The 18,145-nt window shown below is 38.3% G+C and overlaps 1 protein-coding gene across 1 annotated transcript in view; it reads right to left on the reverse strand.

The window, feature by feature from the left end:
* MICAL3 (microtubule associated monooxygenase, calponin and LIM domain containing 3) overlaps positions 1-17,766 on the reverse strand; it is a gene marked incomplete at its 3' end in the record, with an annotated part of 38,505 nt that extends 20,739 nt beyond the window's left edge. The window contains exons 1-15 of the mRNA XM_009870593.1: positions 17,426-17,766; positions 12,612-12,819; positions 11,034-11,150; positions 10,273-10,374; positions 9,550-9,705; positions 8,900-9,000; positions 8,053-8,310; positions 7,386-7,501; positions 5,912-6,038; positions 5,337-5,430; positions 4,038-4,185; positions 2,587-2,783; positions 1,674-1,786; positions 1,139-1,201; positions 227-400 (exon numbers count right to left, since the gene is read on the reverse strand). Coding sequence (XP_009868895.1) covers positions 227-400; positions 1,139-1,201; positions 1,674-1,786; positions 2,587-2,783; positions 4,038-4,185; positions 5,337-5,430; positions 5,912-6,038; positions 7,386-7,501; positions 8,053-8,310; positions 8,900-9,000; positions 9,550-9,705; positions 10,273-10,374; positions 11,034-11,150; positions 12,612-12,819; positions 17,426-17,689 — 2,238 coding nt within the window. The remainder of the gene's footprint in view (positions 1-226; positions 401-1,138; positions 1,202-1,673; positions 1,787-2,586; positions 2,784-4,037; positions 4,186-5,336; positions 5,431-5,911; positions 6,039-7,385; positions 7,502-8,052; positions 8,311-8,899; positions 9,001-9,549; positions 9,706-10,272; positions 10,375-11,033; positions 11,151-12,611; positions 12,820-17,425) is intronic.
* Positions 17,767-18,145: the final 379 nt, after the last annotated feature.

Here is an 18,145-nt window from a genome sequence, read left to right on the forward strand (position 1 = left end):
AAAGATTACTTAATATGGGCAGTAATAGAGAAACAGAGTTTTATTAGGAAGTTCTGCATCCCATACTCCTAAATTTTACTTTTCTCTTGAGTAAGCTTCACTTTTCCCTAGGAGAGCCTTTGAAGCCGAAAAGCACCACAAGCATCCAGTCTCGAGGAATGCGTGTTATTACTCATGATTCATCTCCACAGCTCCAAAATAAAAGGTTCTATTATCCGTCTCCTACCTGTCTTCGTAAGCTTGAGGACTGCACTGGTGCGTTCTCCTCAAACTTGGCCAGTAGCTGGGTTGCCATAGACTTGACTTTGTTCTGATTCCCAATGGCAGCATCAATTCTCCTCTCTGTCAGGGCACTCACCAATGTGGGCCTTTCCTCTCTGTAGCTTCGTGGGATATCCTCCTAACAACCAGTGATAATAAAAATTTAACAAGATACAATTGGATTACCTCTTCCTTTCTACTCCTTCGCTGTGATAGGTTTCTAACACGGCAGAAAACAAATCTATTGGTCCGTGCTTGATAGCTCACATTTTGATTTTCTTTGGCATGTCATCAAAAGTTCTGTTGAACTCTACTTATCTTTTCAACCTTATCTGATTCACTTACCTAGCAAAGAGACCACAGTTGAAACACTCCCATGAATCCCCTGAACTAAAGCAAAAGCCTGTCTTCAAATCTTCATTGACAACTCAAAGCACTAAATTTCAATTCATTTGTAGCCATTCGGCTATAAATATTTCAACTGAAACACTGCTTTATGCGGCGTACTAGAAAGTGTGCTTTTCACATTAACCAAGGCTAAAGTTTAAAGATGAATGAAATTTCTGACTATACTGCATGACTTTATTATATTAAAGTTTTATTCTTGGCGTCCTCATAAAACCAAAGTAAATTGCAATAAAAATAGAAGATGACGGAACTGCAAGATTTCATTTGTTGTGTCCTATTCTTTCCTAAGCATCAGCAAAATATTTGCACTACAGATAAGATAAAGCTTAATCTCTTAAGAAGAACTGATTTTTACCTAAAAAATCTTATATACACTCTGTCTGGATACAGAAAATTAAAGGACTGAAGTGGGAACAAGAAACCTACCATAGGTTTTCTTCCCTGACACCTTCCTCACTGCAATACTTACATCCTCAGATTGGCTGGTTTTTCTCCTCTTTCCTGCACCATCCAGTTCCTTCTCTTTTTTGTCCTGAAAATACAAGGAGGGGTAAAAAGCAATGATAAAGATTCTTATACCTTTCCGGCCGAAGACAAACATCATCAGTGCACTTAAATAAGCTTTGCAACACAAAGATTAATTCAAAGATTAATTGATTAATTCTCTGGGCTCATTCTCCATTTTTTTTTAAAGAAAAGGATTTTCTCCTGATCCTCCTTAGGGGATTCTTAACTTCAAATTGGATATTCTTCAATACTTTCAACTTGTTGGGAACTGAGTAAACCAGTTATGTTCCAATACAAAACACATCCTCAAATACTACCAAAGGCTACCACTAATTAATAGTACATACTATAGGTTTAATTCTGCAGCTACAAACATCATGCATTGTCCCATATCATGAGCTGATGAGCACATACACACTTACACGCACATTTTAGTAACACCCATTCAGACAGAAGCCTAACAGACACAAGCGCAATCAAGACTGTGATATGTTTACCTTTGGATTGCGTTTCCGAGAGATGCTTTGTCCCAGTTTGCTGAGGAAAGAGATAGGTGATTTGGTACTGGCAATTAGGGCAGCTTTTTCTTCCGCATTTAGGTCCAGGTTATCTGTTAGCAAGAACAGGGAATGCCAAGAAATTTATTTCTGTGGTGCTGCTATTAAATACACAGCTGAAGGACTCAATGATTTCTTTTAACATCCTTTTCTTAATTTCTCTGTACAAAATGACTGCAATGTCCAGAATTAAGACTCTTCTCAGCCATTCTGCTTTTTCATTTTGTCAAAAATCAATTCTCCTTCCAGGGTTTTTAACCACCCAGAATAAATACTGGCATTGTTTACTCTATTTACTTTCATACTTAAAGAGCTTCATGATTGTCAGTATTCTTAAGAAGAGTTTGGAATCAGTAATAAAGAAAAGTTGTGACAACATTATTGATACTTAAACAGAGGCCATATTGGTTTGTATGAATCAACCACATCTTTCAGTTCTAATCAAAGACCTTTCATTCCTCATTTGCCTGAAGTTAGTCTCACCGCTCATGGATGGTAAATAAGTATAAAACTTGGCCAGTGGTTTTGAAATTACCTACTAAACAGCCACTAAAGGCATCTCATATCAGCTAAGACAGATGAGCCCATAATAATTACAAGCAAGCAGAAAAGTTATCTCATAGTGCTGAAGTGAGTTTAGAATTTTTGAGGACATTATTTTGTAGTCAGTCCTTCTTGTTCTCCTGACACTGCTATTATGACTTTTATCGGAACCCATAAGAAGTCAACTTTTGCAATGTAAAGTCAGTAAGTGACGAGTATGAGCTCATGCAAAAGCATGAGGATAACTGAAGCACACACATTCACCCTGAAGCTGTCTTTAAACCTGACAGACATGCCCCAAACTCCTTACCGCTAGAGGGGATGGTGTCTTTGAACATCTCATAGAACTGTGTGAGGTACATCACCATTGACAGTTTATCTGGCTCTCCGACAGATGCCATTTCCTTCCCAGTCATAATGGGAGATATTCCAAACTCTTTTTCAGCAATATCAAAGGCCAGCTGATTATTCTTCTCCACATTGTGCTCATCCAAAGAATCAAAGTCTCTGCAAAAAGATAGAAAGAGGGCATGGAACGAATCAAGTAGAAGGAAGTCTTCTGAAAGGACTTATGGATCCATCTCCTTTTTCTTTTTTTCTCTCCAAAGTCTTTCAAAGGCATTTACCTTTTGTATTACAGAGTTGATGCTACTTAATTATGGTGAACTTTGGCTCAGACAGATTTTTTCTCATTTCTTGCTTCTCCACCAAACCCAGATTTTTCTTCTTAAAAAACTTTATCATCCTCTGAGATACAATTTGCTCCTTTGCTGGAAGACTGTACTGTTTTTCCCTATGTAATGTGTGCTTAGAACTAATCTAAGCCTTCACTTTTGTCCCCTTTTTTCTTGAACGATCCATATTTTAGTCCTGTTGGCTTTTTCCAAACCTTGTAAAACTATACAAAAGCTATACAAAACGCCACAGCTTATAGTGTTATATAAACCATTTTAAAAGGTATTTGAACTCTCCACAAACTGTTAAACAGAGTAGCTCAGTTTAACTAGAGGACACCAAGAGAGAAGTACTTCAGTGCACATGGCAGGAATAATCACGCAATTTGTCAGGATGCTTTACATTGTATCATGTCTTTAAATACAGCTCTTGCATTTACTTTTTGTTAAAGTCCCTCAGAGCAGTTGAAGTAATTTCAGATTTCAACTAAAGTAGCAGAGTATTTGCTACTACTACTTCTTTCTAGCCAGTGTTTTCCCTTTCTAGAATCTGGGCACTGTTTTACCCAATATATCATGTAAGAGGATGCCTCTCTGATTCATCCTATCAGCATACTGATGTACACACAGTAGCAACGTCTCTAAATGGTGGGTCACTACTTCTAAAAAGAGCAGCCTAAATTCTTTAAAAAGAGTTACCATTAAACAGGTCATGTATAAAGGGCTGTGCAGAGACTTGTTCACGTCCAATTTAACTGAAGCTATGAACTATTCCTGACTAACTTCACAAAGCAAAAAGCTATCAGTCAATAATGCTTTCCAGTTGGTACCAATCTGAAGATTAATTCTGTCAAATCATCCAGAAGGGAAAAATGACAACACATTTATCTTTATATGCATCGAGCTGTTATGACCTTCCACTCTTCTGGTGAATCAATGTACATTAGTTTCCATCAGGTTTAACTGAGTTCATTTCAATCCATTTCTCCATAATCATCAATGCATTGCCTCAGTCTCCATATAATTTAGTTCCAAATATCACCAACTTTCTGCCCTTCCCAGTTGCTCAAAACAGCCAGTTACTCACATTAAGTCTGGGCGGTATCTGTGAATAATGGCACACAAAGCTAGGCCACTTTTCCATGACATTGTGAGATCTGTCACATTGACACCAGCATATCCATCGGTCTGCCTCTGGCACCAACTGAGCAATTTACTAGAGCGAGCTACAGACTCTGTAAAAAAAAAAATAAAAAAAATCATGTTTTTAAGGAGAAGTGCATTGTCTCTTTCACAAATTCTAAACACAAACCTCATGAATCCACAAACAAAACCTTCATGCAAAAGACAAGGTCCTCCTACAACAGGCATTACAGGACAGAGCTCTTACTTTTTGGTAGGAAATATTATAATCTATTTTAGATTCAAGAAATTATTTTTAATTTGCTAAACTGTAATTACCTAAGTTAAAACTTGCCAAACTTTTCACCCTAGCCCTTGTAAAAGAGCCCCAGGAATCATAAAACAGCCACAAAGCCTCGTTAAATATGATCAAAAAGATATATAGTAGCACAATTCTCTCTAAAGCCCAGATACACTATTTCTGATGGAAGAACTACAAATACACTTCTGCAACTTTATCTTTTCTCTTGAAAGCTTTCCTTTAAAAGCACTGACCTGTTTTGACCTTGCCTTACTGCAAGATCTGATGAGATTACAGCCTAAAGGGACACAGTTGCAGGGCAAAGAACAAATCAAAAGCCTACATAGCAGTGAAAGGGAGGTTTCGAAGCAAAGCACCACTCTGCCAGTCCCCAAACACTACCTGCCCATCCGCAGGCAAAGCGTGCAAAAGGAAAAGTTCAAGAAAGCCCTCAGGGCACAGGAGAAGCAGACAGATACTGAAATGCTCATGGAAACCTTCAGAACAACGCAAGCGAAGTGAGGCTTCTTTTAGGTAGGCTAAGATATGAGATTAAGGAAAGGAAAGCCTGAACATGAAAGACTGCACAAGAAATACCTTCTGTCATGTTTCTAAGAATTCCGAGTTCACAGTGAGAGTGAATTCAGACTAGGCTTCCGCACTCTAAGTGAGGACATTTTTTATAGGATAAAGGAGGTGAAAAGAAATGCTTGTATTAGCAAATACGCTTAGAAATTTAGCAGCATTATAAAGCAGGGGAAATCAGGCAAATAAAAATACATTTACATGCTAACTGAAATTTGAAAAATTGGGAAGTCAGACCGTTGATGAAACAATTGCTGGCTACATTTTCTAAATCAAAAGAGACTGGTTAAATAATACTCTACAGCCCTGTTGCTCTACGATTCCTGCACTGACCCAGCTCCAGAATGCCAAAAGCAATAGAACAGTAACCGGGCCTACCATTCCGAGTCAGCTTTGGTGTCCTGGAGTTCACAAAGTTCTCTATTTCCAGGTGAATGTCCTTCAGGTCTCCTGTATTATACAAGTGGCGCACCTAAAACGACAAAAAAAAAAAAAAATTTGCCAACATGCCGTGGACCCAAGATCCAAACAGAAATACCTAGAGGACAAGAAAGAGACATCTCAAGGTTCAAGAAGGAAGACAAGCGCACTTCTGTAGCAGAAATTTTGAACCTCAGAACAACAAGGATCAGCTCATCACTGCTGAACAGCCTGGCTGACTGATGGTGTTCAGTGGATAGGAAATTGCAGTGACAGACAGCTGTATGAGATTATTACAAAGAAAATTAGTGTGCATGCACATGCACACACACGAAGTTACAGATTTCATGATTAAAACTATCGAAATCAAAACTTCCTGAAGTAGAGAGGTCTACTCTTGACTGATGTATCTGCTTTTCACTGCTTAAACTGTCACATCAGGTCACTATCTGTTCCCAAAACATTAGCACAGCTTCTCCTAAGGAAGGACAATGCAGATTACAAGCATTCAGAAGCACCATTTGTCCAGTTACCTGCTGTGGTCGCAAGAAGTTGACGTTGATATTGGGATACCGGGTGGCGGGATCAATGCTGTAATGGCTGAAGTTTTTACTCACATTCTCTGGGGTGGTCTGCGGCAATAGCCTATAAATGCTTTCCCTTGGGAAAACAAAATTAAAAGAAAGTTTGGGTTTTGGTTTTGTTTGCTTGTTTTAAGTTTTGTTGCATTTGGAGTTTTAAGATTAAAGTTTGGGTTTTTATAAGATGCATCACGACTTATACTGCTAAGTAAATTCTCAAGAGATAAACATTCAGATCAGAAATCCAACCACTCCAGACATTGAATATCTGAGATTCAGTATAAAATTAAATTTTAGGTTGTACTGTGTTTAACTCCAGAAATCAAAAGGAGGGAAGAAAACAATGCATTAAACATAACTGAAAGGGTTCCCCAGCACAATAAAGACATTAAGACACTGAAGCAACTCATAGAATCATAGAATGGCCTAGGCTGGAAGGGACCTTAGAGATCATCTAGTCCAACCTCCCTGTTTTGGGCAGGGACGCCACCTCTCGACAAGGCCTGGCAACACATGGGGACCGAGTGGGAATCGAACCCGCGACCTCGGTGTTGATCCTTGTTGCCAGCACCGTGCTCAAACCACTGAGCTAACCGGGCCCCTATCTCAGGAAGAAATGCCACCAAGGGAACTGAGTTTGTTCACTGTGCAGAAGAGAATGTTTAGGGAAGGTCTTACTGCTGTCTGCAATATCTAATGGAAATGTGATAGAAGTCTGGCTGCAACTGCAACATTATTATTCTCACCATTTTTTAAAAATGGAATTTTAAATATCCATGTCCAATTTAAATATTTTTTTAATTATACTATGGTTCCTGATGGAAGCTGCAGTCTCTTAAGTTTAAAATAGGTTCTACTCGCTGTTGCTATTACTTACTCCATTACACCGAGTCTCCAAAACATCACTCAACCAAAGATAATAACAAACATCAAGAAATCAAAGAAACACAAAACTCTGTTTGGCTTATATGAAACAAAGCAACTACTTTTAGAGAGCATGAAATAAAAGCAGGTCACAGCTTTCTTAAAAGAAAATCATAAAATACATTGACAAGATAATAGGTGAGGGCAAGAATCTTTGACTCTGGCAAAGGCACCTACATCTTCATCTGATTGTTGTGACAGTGGATCAGACTCACTTTCTCCATGTAATACCAACAAGCACAAAAAATAGACTCCTCATCTAATCTGCTTTTAAAACTAGGACCAAGAACAGCTGCAAAATTTCTTACTCCTCCATAAATATACTTCAGTTTATCAGCTCCTTAGGAAATGTTTTCTTCAATTGAATTCTACCCACGAGCATCCTCTAAAAACAGTAAGAATCCATTCTGTCTATATATCTGTACTAGAAGAAACTGGAAGGAATGATGAGACATCAGAAGATTAGATTAGAACTGAAAGTGTATTCATTTTCTCTTATTACCTCTCAGCAAGAACTTCCAAAGGACTTGCTCCAAGCGACCAACTTCGTACCATCCAAGCAGAGTCCATCGCAGCTAAAAATCCCCTGGCTATTCCAGTTCCCATTGGCCAAAATGGCTAATATTAGAGTTTACCAAAAAGAGCAGAGAAAGGAAAAGCATCCGTTAGGGAAGATTTTCAATAAATATAAAAATGGTAATCTGCTGGGAAATTATAGCTTAGTACTTATGTTAAAGCTCTACTCCCACTGAGCTAAACATATGTATGGTGAATTGCTCATGAGCTCTCCTAAAGCCAAAGTTCCTCTATTTCCAACAACAATTCATGTCCTGGAGTGCCTTAATAGCTTCTCTCCAAGACTGTACTTTTTATTATTAACAGGCCTACAGTAGGCTCTGCAGAGAGCCTAATTGTCGCAATAGGAAGCAGATGGAACAGACATAATTTCAGAAAAAACTCTGTACACATTTTCTTAAGCAAGATCATTACTATCCTAAATATTTTGTTTTCCCAACACTTGCTTCAAACCTCCCACTTCATTATATAAGAAACAGCAGCTTTCCTTATAGTAACTCTCTTACAGGCAGCACATATTTCAGTGATGGGTGCAATGGCTTGTCCTTATGCCTCAATTCATTGTTCATACACAATAAGTTTAAAACACAAACCTCTAAGAGACTGTCCCCAACCAGTGCCACAAGTAACTGGTGGCCATTCTGCTCTCGCACTAGGGCTGCGTTTTCCGATGCGTACATGCAGGTGAAGTCAAACATGGCCACATCTGGCTGACCGTAGTGATTGATGGCAAAGTCCAGTGATGGCAGCTGTTGATTAGTGGAGAAGTCAGCTGCTTCTCTGGCGTAATTTAGCAGAGCCTCCTGGTCCACATTCTCCCGTGAAAGTAGTAACTCCGTGTCAGCATAATCCTGCCAAAACACAGAAAAGTGAAACAGCCAAATTTACAAGTTTATTTTAAGGCTGGTGTATACAACAGTTGGCATTAAAATTTCAACAAATCCACTGACATGGGTTTGCTCTCCAATTTCTTTCATTCCTATCTGAGTATGTTAATAAACTGAGCATTTCTCTTCAGCAAATTCAGGCAATAGACACAAGACATCAATCCTTATTTATGCATTTGAGGCCAAACTACTTTAAAATCAATTTGTCAGAATAAGACATAGGTAAATTTCCAATACTTCCTTCACCCCCTGCCTTTTTATTCCCATAAAATGAAAGAACCTCACTAAGTTGTCAAATATTCTTTAAGCATATGTTTACCTAGCATAAATCAAAACCCCAATCTCCAAAGAGATACAAATTTGGAGAACACTCTTCTGATGGCTCAAAATACTTCAGAAGCACATTAACCACATATATTTGTGTTCTAAGATAGTCATCTATAAAAACATTACATGGTAGAATAAGAGCATGTTTCCCTTCTTCTAGCATAATGAAAGCAAATTGTCCAAAAAAATGTAGTTTATAGAGAACACAGGAAAAGTTAATACCCACATGCCGTATCACTCCTTTTTCCAGCAAGCTCTGTTTTTTGGCAGTCATGACAAAGTAGTGTGTATCATCTTTGTAGTAGACAATGTTCTCCAAGTCAATACCTTATGACAGAATAAAAGACATAGTAGTGAAGAAATGTTACATGTTACGTGCAACACAAGAGCTTTATTGGAAGAAAGTAAAATGAAACTCTGAGGTTAGAAAGCCTTAGAGAATGCCATGCAGCTTTCTCTCATGCTTCTAATGACTTTAAAAGCTGAATCTTCACAAAACCACAAACAGCACAATTCACCTGCATATACCTACCTCTTTTAAAAATATGTTTATCGTCACTCTAAAGTTTGTATTCAGATGTGGAGTGCAGGAAACTGACCTCAGGATTCAGACTTTTCTTATTTAGGGCTCAGATTTCCTGAAAACCTTCAGTGAAATAAGTTCTCCACTTCTGAACAAAAACGACACACACCTGCTTTGTACAGCTGTAGAGAACAGCTGTAAAAATTGGAAAGTCAGATTTCAAAGAGAGACAGCAATGACCAACTTCCTTGCACAACATGTTCACCCTCTGATTAAACGTGATACCCAAGTTACAAACTTATAATAATAAAGACAAATAGTTTTCACTGGAAATCTGGTAATTGCCGGCAAACCTGTGGCTTCTCGTAGATCCTGGAAGAACTTCTGGTTGAAAATGAAGGCCACACCGCTGATCTCTTCTACTTTGGCTTCAGCTGTAGTGTTGCGATTGATGAAGTTTGCTGTTATAGCAATTGCTAGTTTACCACGAAACTCTTTTCGTCGAAAGCCTATGGGAAGGATAAAGTAATAACACTGGAAAATAGAGCATACCTTCAGAGAAGGTTCAGCATGCCATAGACAGGTGGCCTCCAAAATAAAGAGAGAATGGATCTGGTGAACTACAAACTCCTCCACAGAGAAAGCAACAACCGCTTCATCAGAGAAATAAAAGCTCTTCTTTAGAGAAAAAGCTCCCCTCTCTTTCCTTCCTCTTTTGCAAAAATGGAAACTTGCATTAAAAATATTACGACAGAATTCTCTACAATTCTCTACTAGATTAACATTCAACACTTCAATTTCTGCTCCCAAAAGAGCTACAACACTACTCAGCTAAAGAGAAAATGTAGGAAAAATTATCCAGGTGAAAACACCCAATTCCATTCCTAGTGGATAGGAAGAGGAAAAAGACGACCAATGTGCCTTTGATACAAATACATTTTTACATGGACTTTTAATCTCCCCTTTCATGAGACAAATGTCTCTCCAGATTTTGACTGAGATGTTAAAGGCCATTTTTGTTCTAATTCATTTAAGAATAAGTTCTGTTTGAAAGGGAATTATGGACAGACCATTACCTTCTAAGGTGTTCCTCCTGCCATCCCCACCAATGATTACTTCAAACTCATACTCAGATACTGGATGGGTTTTTGGGTGGACCAATGCACGCCAACCTATTCCTGTTGACAAACTCCAAGTTAATGACAGTATCAGCAGCGTTCAGAACTAAACAAATACATGAAACCAGTTCTTACTACCCATAACCCCTGCCTCACATGGTCCATAAAGACACACTGCAGTACTGCTACATTGTTGACAGGGCTGACTTGCACAGCTGCTCTGTGCGAATGAGAGGCAGAGACACCTCTGATAAATGCCCTTGATTACCTTAAGGTAATCTTAATAGCTTCTCTGCTATCTATTTAATTAATAGGATGACAAAAAAGTCAACCACCATCTCCCATGGCAATCAGAGAACAGGTTTCACCAAAACACGAAAAGCCAAACAAGGACCATTCTGTCAAATATCCTCAGCGAATGCGAGGAAAGGAGTTGTTGTTAAAAAGTATCTTCTAAGTGTAATAGTTTTAAATATTTTAGAAGCAATTAAGACCTACTGTGCCTTGGTGTAACACTTCAGGTGATTTTGTTTCATACAGTAATTAATTTGCATTTGTAACTAGAAAAAACAAGACTTCAAGCCAAAGTGTATTAATAATTACATTTATCAATGGAGCATGAGGAAAGGACTTAGAGTCATAAGCAGGATTAAGGAGCAGGAGGAGTCTGTGTATCCTACCATAACTTCCCCATTACTACCCATTTCAATGTTACTTGCTTTCATTCTCCTGATCCTCTGGAGGGTAAACAAGCCCCTGAAATTCCACATTGACATGGATCTCTATTCCCAAGATCAAGGCAACCTTCAAAAGGATAAGCTGGAGCTGACGGATACCTGCAAAAAAGCAGATGATAAAGAAACAGAAATGGCCATGCATCCATCTGACATTACTCGTAAACTGATTTAAAGCCCAGCTGCTACTTTTTCCCACTCTGTTCCCAGCACTTAATCCAGGCAGCACTATTGTGTAATATCACAGTATGCCAAGAAACTTCTATACAGCTGAAAACGCCAGCCCTTTTCAAAGAATAAAAAGTAAATAACCTTTTAACATTTCAGTCCCCAAATCAGCAACAAGGTAAAAAAACAGAGCATGCGCTGCAGAAGAGGGAGGGAAGAGAGCACAAGCAGGGCTGCACTTTTCCAAAGATGGCAACTAGCCATTTGATCAGCCCAGCTGTAAAACTGAACTGCACCTTCATCCTAACACCTTTGGGTTAGTGAGGGCACAGTAAATTCCTCATCAACCTCCTTCCTCTTCAGTTAACGCAGGCAGCGCATATGAAAACGAGAGTGCAAACTCTGATGACGGAAGACCTCTTACTGTCACGTTTCAGATACTGAAATGAAAAAATGCTTCACCTGAGCATTTTCAGCCATGCTGAAAAGCAAAAGAAGATAACATGTATAAAGTACTGGAAGGAAAAAAAATCACAAGAAATTGGAAGGAAGAAAGCAATCCATAGGACAGAAGTTCTAATGATCTTCCAGTTTTGTCATCATTGCTGTCCCAAAAAAATTTTTAAAAATTTATTTGCTCTGGAAAATAAGTCAAATCTACTACCTTTGTGTCATGTCATACTTCCCACTTATGCCCAGTGGAAAATCTAGCTGTGCCATGTCCAGTGAATTTTTGAAAAAAAACTATGAAAAACTGAAAAACAGTAACTCCTGCTCCACAAAAGCATTCAGCTTTCACTGGAGACTGATTTTGCAGAATTTGAGAATCATCATTATTCTCGATTTTAGTATGTAAACCTCTGTTTAATCAAAACTTATTCATAAGCTGACAGCATTCTTGAAAACATCTTCATTTCTCTTCCAAAACTTAACAAAGTCAAAATTGTTCTTCCTTTTTCCAGATCAACATTCATAAGAATGTTCAAAAACATTCAGTAATTTTTTATTATTTTTTTTTTAATGCAGCACTGGCGTTTACAACGCTCAAGAGAAACATAACAATGTGGCAGCTTCTGGAATTTAATAGCAAAAAGAGGAAAAATATCCATTAAAAAAAAAAGGAGGGGTTGAATCTTAAATATATTTTGCCTTGTGCCTGGGAAAGGTATAAAAGACAACATATATATATTGCATGAGTGACAATCTCATAACTGTCACATGCTATATTTCTTTCACATCTAGGTCCAGTCTGAAATGAGTGATGCAAAGTTAATGCTGAATTGTACCATAAGGACTTAAGAGCAGTGATTGGTATAGGCTGAATTTTAAAGAGTTGCCCCATTCCCCCACCTGCTCTTCCCCTGTGAAAAACAAGGGGAAAAAGCGGGTACTTACTGATATGGTCTATGGATCCTGCACAGAATTTGCCGTAAAACTTTTTGGCGCCAAGTCCCCTCAAATCATGTATGGTGAAGGGCCACAAATGCAGCACGTTATTGCGGGAAAAGGCATCCCTCTTTTCTATGACCACCACCTTGGCTCCCAGGAACGACAGGTCGATGGCTGTACGAAGGCCACAGGGTCCAGCCCCAATTATCAGACACTGAAAAACAACCAGCACAGAGTAACTTTACAGTCCTAGGAGGAAATAGGTATTTTTATTGCAGCTTCCAAGTATCTCATGGCTCTTACGAGTAGGTGCTCTTTGTCTGCAAGATAAGCTGAAATCTCAGATCAGTCTTTCTATCGTTACCTGCTATGTCTGCCATCGATATATTAAAGCAGTAACTACAACCTGAAAATAGAGCAGTGAAAACTTGGGAGAAGCAGGCAAATAATCTGCCTGTTTGCAACCCTTGTTTTAAGGAAAGCTGCCAAGGTGTGCTCTCTAAACTATGCAAAAGCACCTGGAGAACAGCAGTATGTCTGAAGGCTTCTCTCTCTTCCATCCCATTCATTGAAGTTTTTTGTCCTTTTAATAAATAAAAAATTCAGAAAACAAGAAGATGATTGCAAGCTTTTCTCTCATCTTCCAAAGACTGAGTTGGCTTTTCTGTAACACTAAAAATTCCTCATCATTAGTGTGTAGCCTGGCAATGGGATGGCAGATAAACCCAGGAAATGCAAATACTTTCATAAATATTGTCATTTAGAGTAGCAGAGACAGCAGTCAAGTCAGAGCACTCCAGCTTACACCTGTGCTGGTGCATGTACTATTGCAGCAAACGAAACTTTGGGAAAGTAAACATAAACACAAACTTTGTGTCACTAGACAACTTTTATCAAAATGTTTTCTCCAACTTAACCTTTGTTGTATCAAAGGTCTTTCATCTTCCCCTATCTTTTTCCACTCTACTCACAAACACTGTTAGAGGCTAACAAACAACTTGAGAACATAAAATACTTGCACACCTAGTGTTGGAAGTACTTTCTGAAAAACTTATGATAAAGCAGGATCATTTCTTTTAAGATTAAAATGCCAAGATAGTCAGTGAAGACTTCTTACCCACAGAAACCGGCACAAAGAAAGCTGGCATGGGTATGTGCATTCACAGGAATATAGTACACAGTCCATTTTGTCATATCATTTTTGTACTTTGATTTCTACCAAGTACAAAGCAGACCCATGCAATAAAGAACTTGCTACAGTGGCGACTGCTGCTGCCATTTATTTTCCAGATCCTTACACAGCCTTATTGCTGGAGAAAAAGCTCCTCAAGAAATTTTAAGTACACTAAAACTTAACCAGAACCCAACCTTCTGCTAAACAGCCTATCCCACAGCAAAGCTCTTTCTACATTGGTCGGCCCTATGTGCCAATTTTTACCAGTTATTCACTGTAGCATAAATTCTGCAAATAACATGAAACTGCAAATATAAAACCGGAATGATGAATAAAACAGTACAGGTTACAGCAATGACAACATAACAACCGATACGCAAATTCAAAGTAAGACTACTGTACAAGATAAGGAGTCACATAAATTTGAGGGCAGAGATCCAAGTCTAGGGGGAAGGGGAGGGCGGAATAACAAGCACTGCTTCTTTAAGAGCTCCAGGAACCTGGAGGCATGTGGGAGAAAAAGCAAGTCCAGCCATTGAGCTATTCAATTCCTACACAGACTTGCAGACTGAACAGGTGTCCAACTTCTCACTTTGTAAAAGGGCTAATCAGCTAGGATCTAATACATTCTTCCAGTTTAGCATTGTTTTCTTTGTAGGTAAGCATAACCCTCAAACACCGAGTCTTTCTTTTTTTAAGCTGTTAAGAGAATTAGCTGAGTCCATAATATTTATCTGGGTAATAATTTGGCTTGTCTGACAACTAGAATATTCAGAGTCTGGTGGATTCAATAAGCAACAAGACCACACTGAGTTGGCTAATTTTTATTATTTTAAAACTTTCCCAATATAAAAATAGTTATGATGCAATACACAACAGTAAAGGAACTGGACTAAAATCAGACTATTCAAACTCAGGTCTACATAATCAAATTATAAATTAATTGTAATTTTGTCACAGAAACGTAAAAGCATTTTTTATCTACAACCTTCTCCCCTGCCTCCAAACAAGGATGTGGTTAACAACACGTAGGTTATATTTGAGACTCTAGATGTTCCGGATGTAAAATATATGATTCTCAGTGAAGTAACTCATGGTCCAAGTATTCTTTTTTTTTTTTACCATCACAAAGACATTAAATTTTGTTGGACAATATACAAGGAGTTTTAAGAATCATTATAAACAGAAGAAAAGATTCTGCCCCCTTTTCTACCTCTTAACAGTTCTTCCCGTTTCAGATCTCATAGAAACCCACCTTCTGATACTCGCACAGGCAGCAGTAACTACATGAGATGCCAAGAACCAAGAAAATAACGGCAGCTACTGCTGTTCCCTCTTCCCCCTCCCCTCAATGACTCCAAGCAACTGCTGCAACTCCATGCACTAAAGCTGTCCCACCCCTCAGAAACACTTCTTGCTCAAAATGTTTCAAACAGATTATGTTAAGTTTTCACTAACAACACCATGGTAACAGAACAGTAAATGCAAACTGAAAGTGTGTATTCTCTGCAAACCAATGAAGAGAAAGCACCATTTGTAACTATTTACATGTGAATATCCCATCATGTCCAAGTCTTGCTTTCATGAATGCTGATTATCTAAATTCTGGCTAACCTGGATGCCAGCCACATGATGCATTAACTGCCCAACTCCTGACACACGCTGATGATATTTTTAAATAGGCAAGAAAGAGCTACTCTACAGAGGATGAGAGCTTCGAAAGTGGTACAAGTTCAAGTGTATAGAAGCTGAGCTTCCTAAAGAAATTACTAACTTCTGTCCTGTTAACATAGGTAAAAACCATAACCTTTATTATAAATTCTATCACCTACAAGTGCCCACTTACATTTATTTCTTAATCAGTGGTTTGCAAATTACATTAAACATTAGGAATGCAGAACTAAGTGAGATATGGAAACATCAAATCAGATACAATTCAGTTCTAAAAAGGCATCTACTTTGAATAGTTAAGTCTATCAGAAAAGGAAACAAGTCATTAACAGAAATGTACATGAAAAACAAAAATACATGTATTTTTAATTTCTTTTAAAATTTCCAAGTTTACATGTAAAGGCATACAAAATGATTTATCAGCACAGGTATATATTCAAGGCATTCTAACAACAAAAAAAATAACTAAATTTCACTTTCAGCTATTAATTTCGCTACTCAAAATGGTCCAAATCCCAAATCCACAGTTTTCTATGTTTCTGGGTTGGGCAGAGTGGGACACCACCTTTAATTTATTCACTCTTTTTACTTGTGCTTTTACACAGTATCTCACAAACAGCTTCTCAGAAAGACTATCAAAATACCTTCTGGCTTGCCTCCACTCGTCTTTCTCTTTTACTTCACTCTTTCCTCTCCTCGTCACCCACACAGGAGAGACCAACTGAGCGTGATCCTTGACACATCCACACTCAACATTTTCCTCACAGCCCTCTGGTCCATCACACCAACACCAGCAAGTTTGGACCTTTCTCTCTCATCGTTAAATGAGGAGGAGTCATCCATGACCCTGTGAGCGTCTCTGGTCACCTCAACATCATCTCATCTCTAAGTTCATCTGTATGCACCTGCCATGTATCATCTGATGTACCAATTGCAAATCTTTTGAGGAAAGTATTATCTTAACAAGACCTAGGACAAGCACACCTTGGTCTGTTCATAATTTTTTCAAGTGTTATCGTAGTAACTAAAAATGCAACCATCTGTATGCAAATGAACACTGACAAGTAGAACAGAATAAACAGTTAAGAAACTAACACAACTTTCTAATATCTAGTTGGAAACTAACCTTCAGTCCACAGATTTGAAATGACTGAAACATCCTAAACAGAATATATTTTCCTCTCCGTTGTCTACCAAGGAATTAGTCATTAATTCCTCCTATTATATATTTCCTTCTCGCAGAAGGTGAATATTCAAGAGAAGCAGCAGCATCTCTTGTCCTCAATGGAGGAAGGCAGGATCCTGTTCTAATTTTGTCACATTCTATCCTTTTTAAAAAAGGAAGTGTGTAGGATTATTTGCAAAACTAATCTATTACATTCACATTTGATGAAAGATATAAAGAATTGCTTACGGTAACAATAGGCTTCTACTGTACAGTCCAGCACAAATACTAGCTCACAAAACTTCAGGTAAATATAATTGTGGTTTATGCGTAAAAGCAGGAATTCCTCCAGTAAATACCACACATACCAACCTTTTAAAAGGAATTGGCATGAGTTGCCACAAATTTTTTTTTTTTTAATTCTCTGAACCTGGAATACAAGTGATTACTTTCTAAATAATGGTTAGAAGAATATTTTGCCAAATTTGCAGGAAAGTTTACTTTTCTTCAGAGAGTCACTACAATTTTCAAATAAAATTGGAAATTTCCACAGACATATTTTGTATCTGGACTCCAACAGCAAATTTCACATTCCTTTCGCTGACTATTAAAAATCATAAAAATTGATCACAAGTCCAATGCTGACAAATCGCAACTACATTATAAAGTTTGCGTGAGAACAGTCCTGAATCTTCCTCAGGCTAATACTGACACCAGGCAAACATCCTTTTACATCAAGACATTTTTATTGTGTATTCCAGAGACAAACTGGGTAATACTTGTCTTGAACACCATGAAGACACCTCTTACCTTCGTGTTGGCGCATGCTTTCCCCTTCTTATAGTCTTTATGGCTGCCTCTTTTATCCAATTTGGCCCACAAGGCTTTGGCTTTCCAGTAATTGAGCTTGGACTTGAGTTTGTGATAGAAAGAACGATAGTCCTTGGGCTTTAGTTCTAGGTAGTCACAGAGCTCTTGGAAAGCCTTGAGAGTTCCCTTGCAGGTTGAAGCCTGGACAAATCTGTCGAAGAGAACATGAGCCTGGTTCACCTTCTCATTCTTGCTTTCCTCCATGCTTCACACTTGGCAGCTGCCCTGGGGGACAGCTGTTCTCTTCCAGTCTGCCAGACTTCCCAGTGTTACTCCGCTGAGCCACTTTCACCTCTGGCTTGCAACCATTATTAACCTATAAAATAAAAAGAAGAAAATGTAGTTAAGCTTGATTTTTTTTTCGCTTCCTTCCAAAATTTTGTCTAAGCCTGACAAACTGAAAGCCCAAATTCTCAGTAACTAATAATGCATCAGTCTGGAGTCAACTGATCCATATTCTGAGAACTCCTGCCCAAGCTGACTGAAACAGAGCCTTCCAAATCTCAAAGCCCCACTGCAGATAAGTGGTACATCTCACCTCTGTTAAACTACAAAACATTTTAACCTGAGACAGTCCCTGGAAAGTTTTATCAAAAAACTCATTTCACATGAACAGCAGAAAAGTTACAAGTAAACTGGCAGACAATACATGATATATGG

The sequence above is a fragment of the Apaloderma vittatum genome, unplaced genomic scaffold (genome assembly GCF_000703405.1).
Source record: "Apaloderma vittatum isolate BGI_N311 unplaced genomic scaffold, ASM70340v1 scaffold17730, whole genome shotgun sequence".
In the NCBI taxonomy this organism is placed as follows: domain Eukaryota; kingdom Metazoa; phylum Chordata; class Aves; order Trogoniformes; family Trogonidae; genus Apaloderma; species Apaloderma vittatum.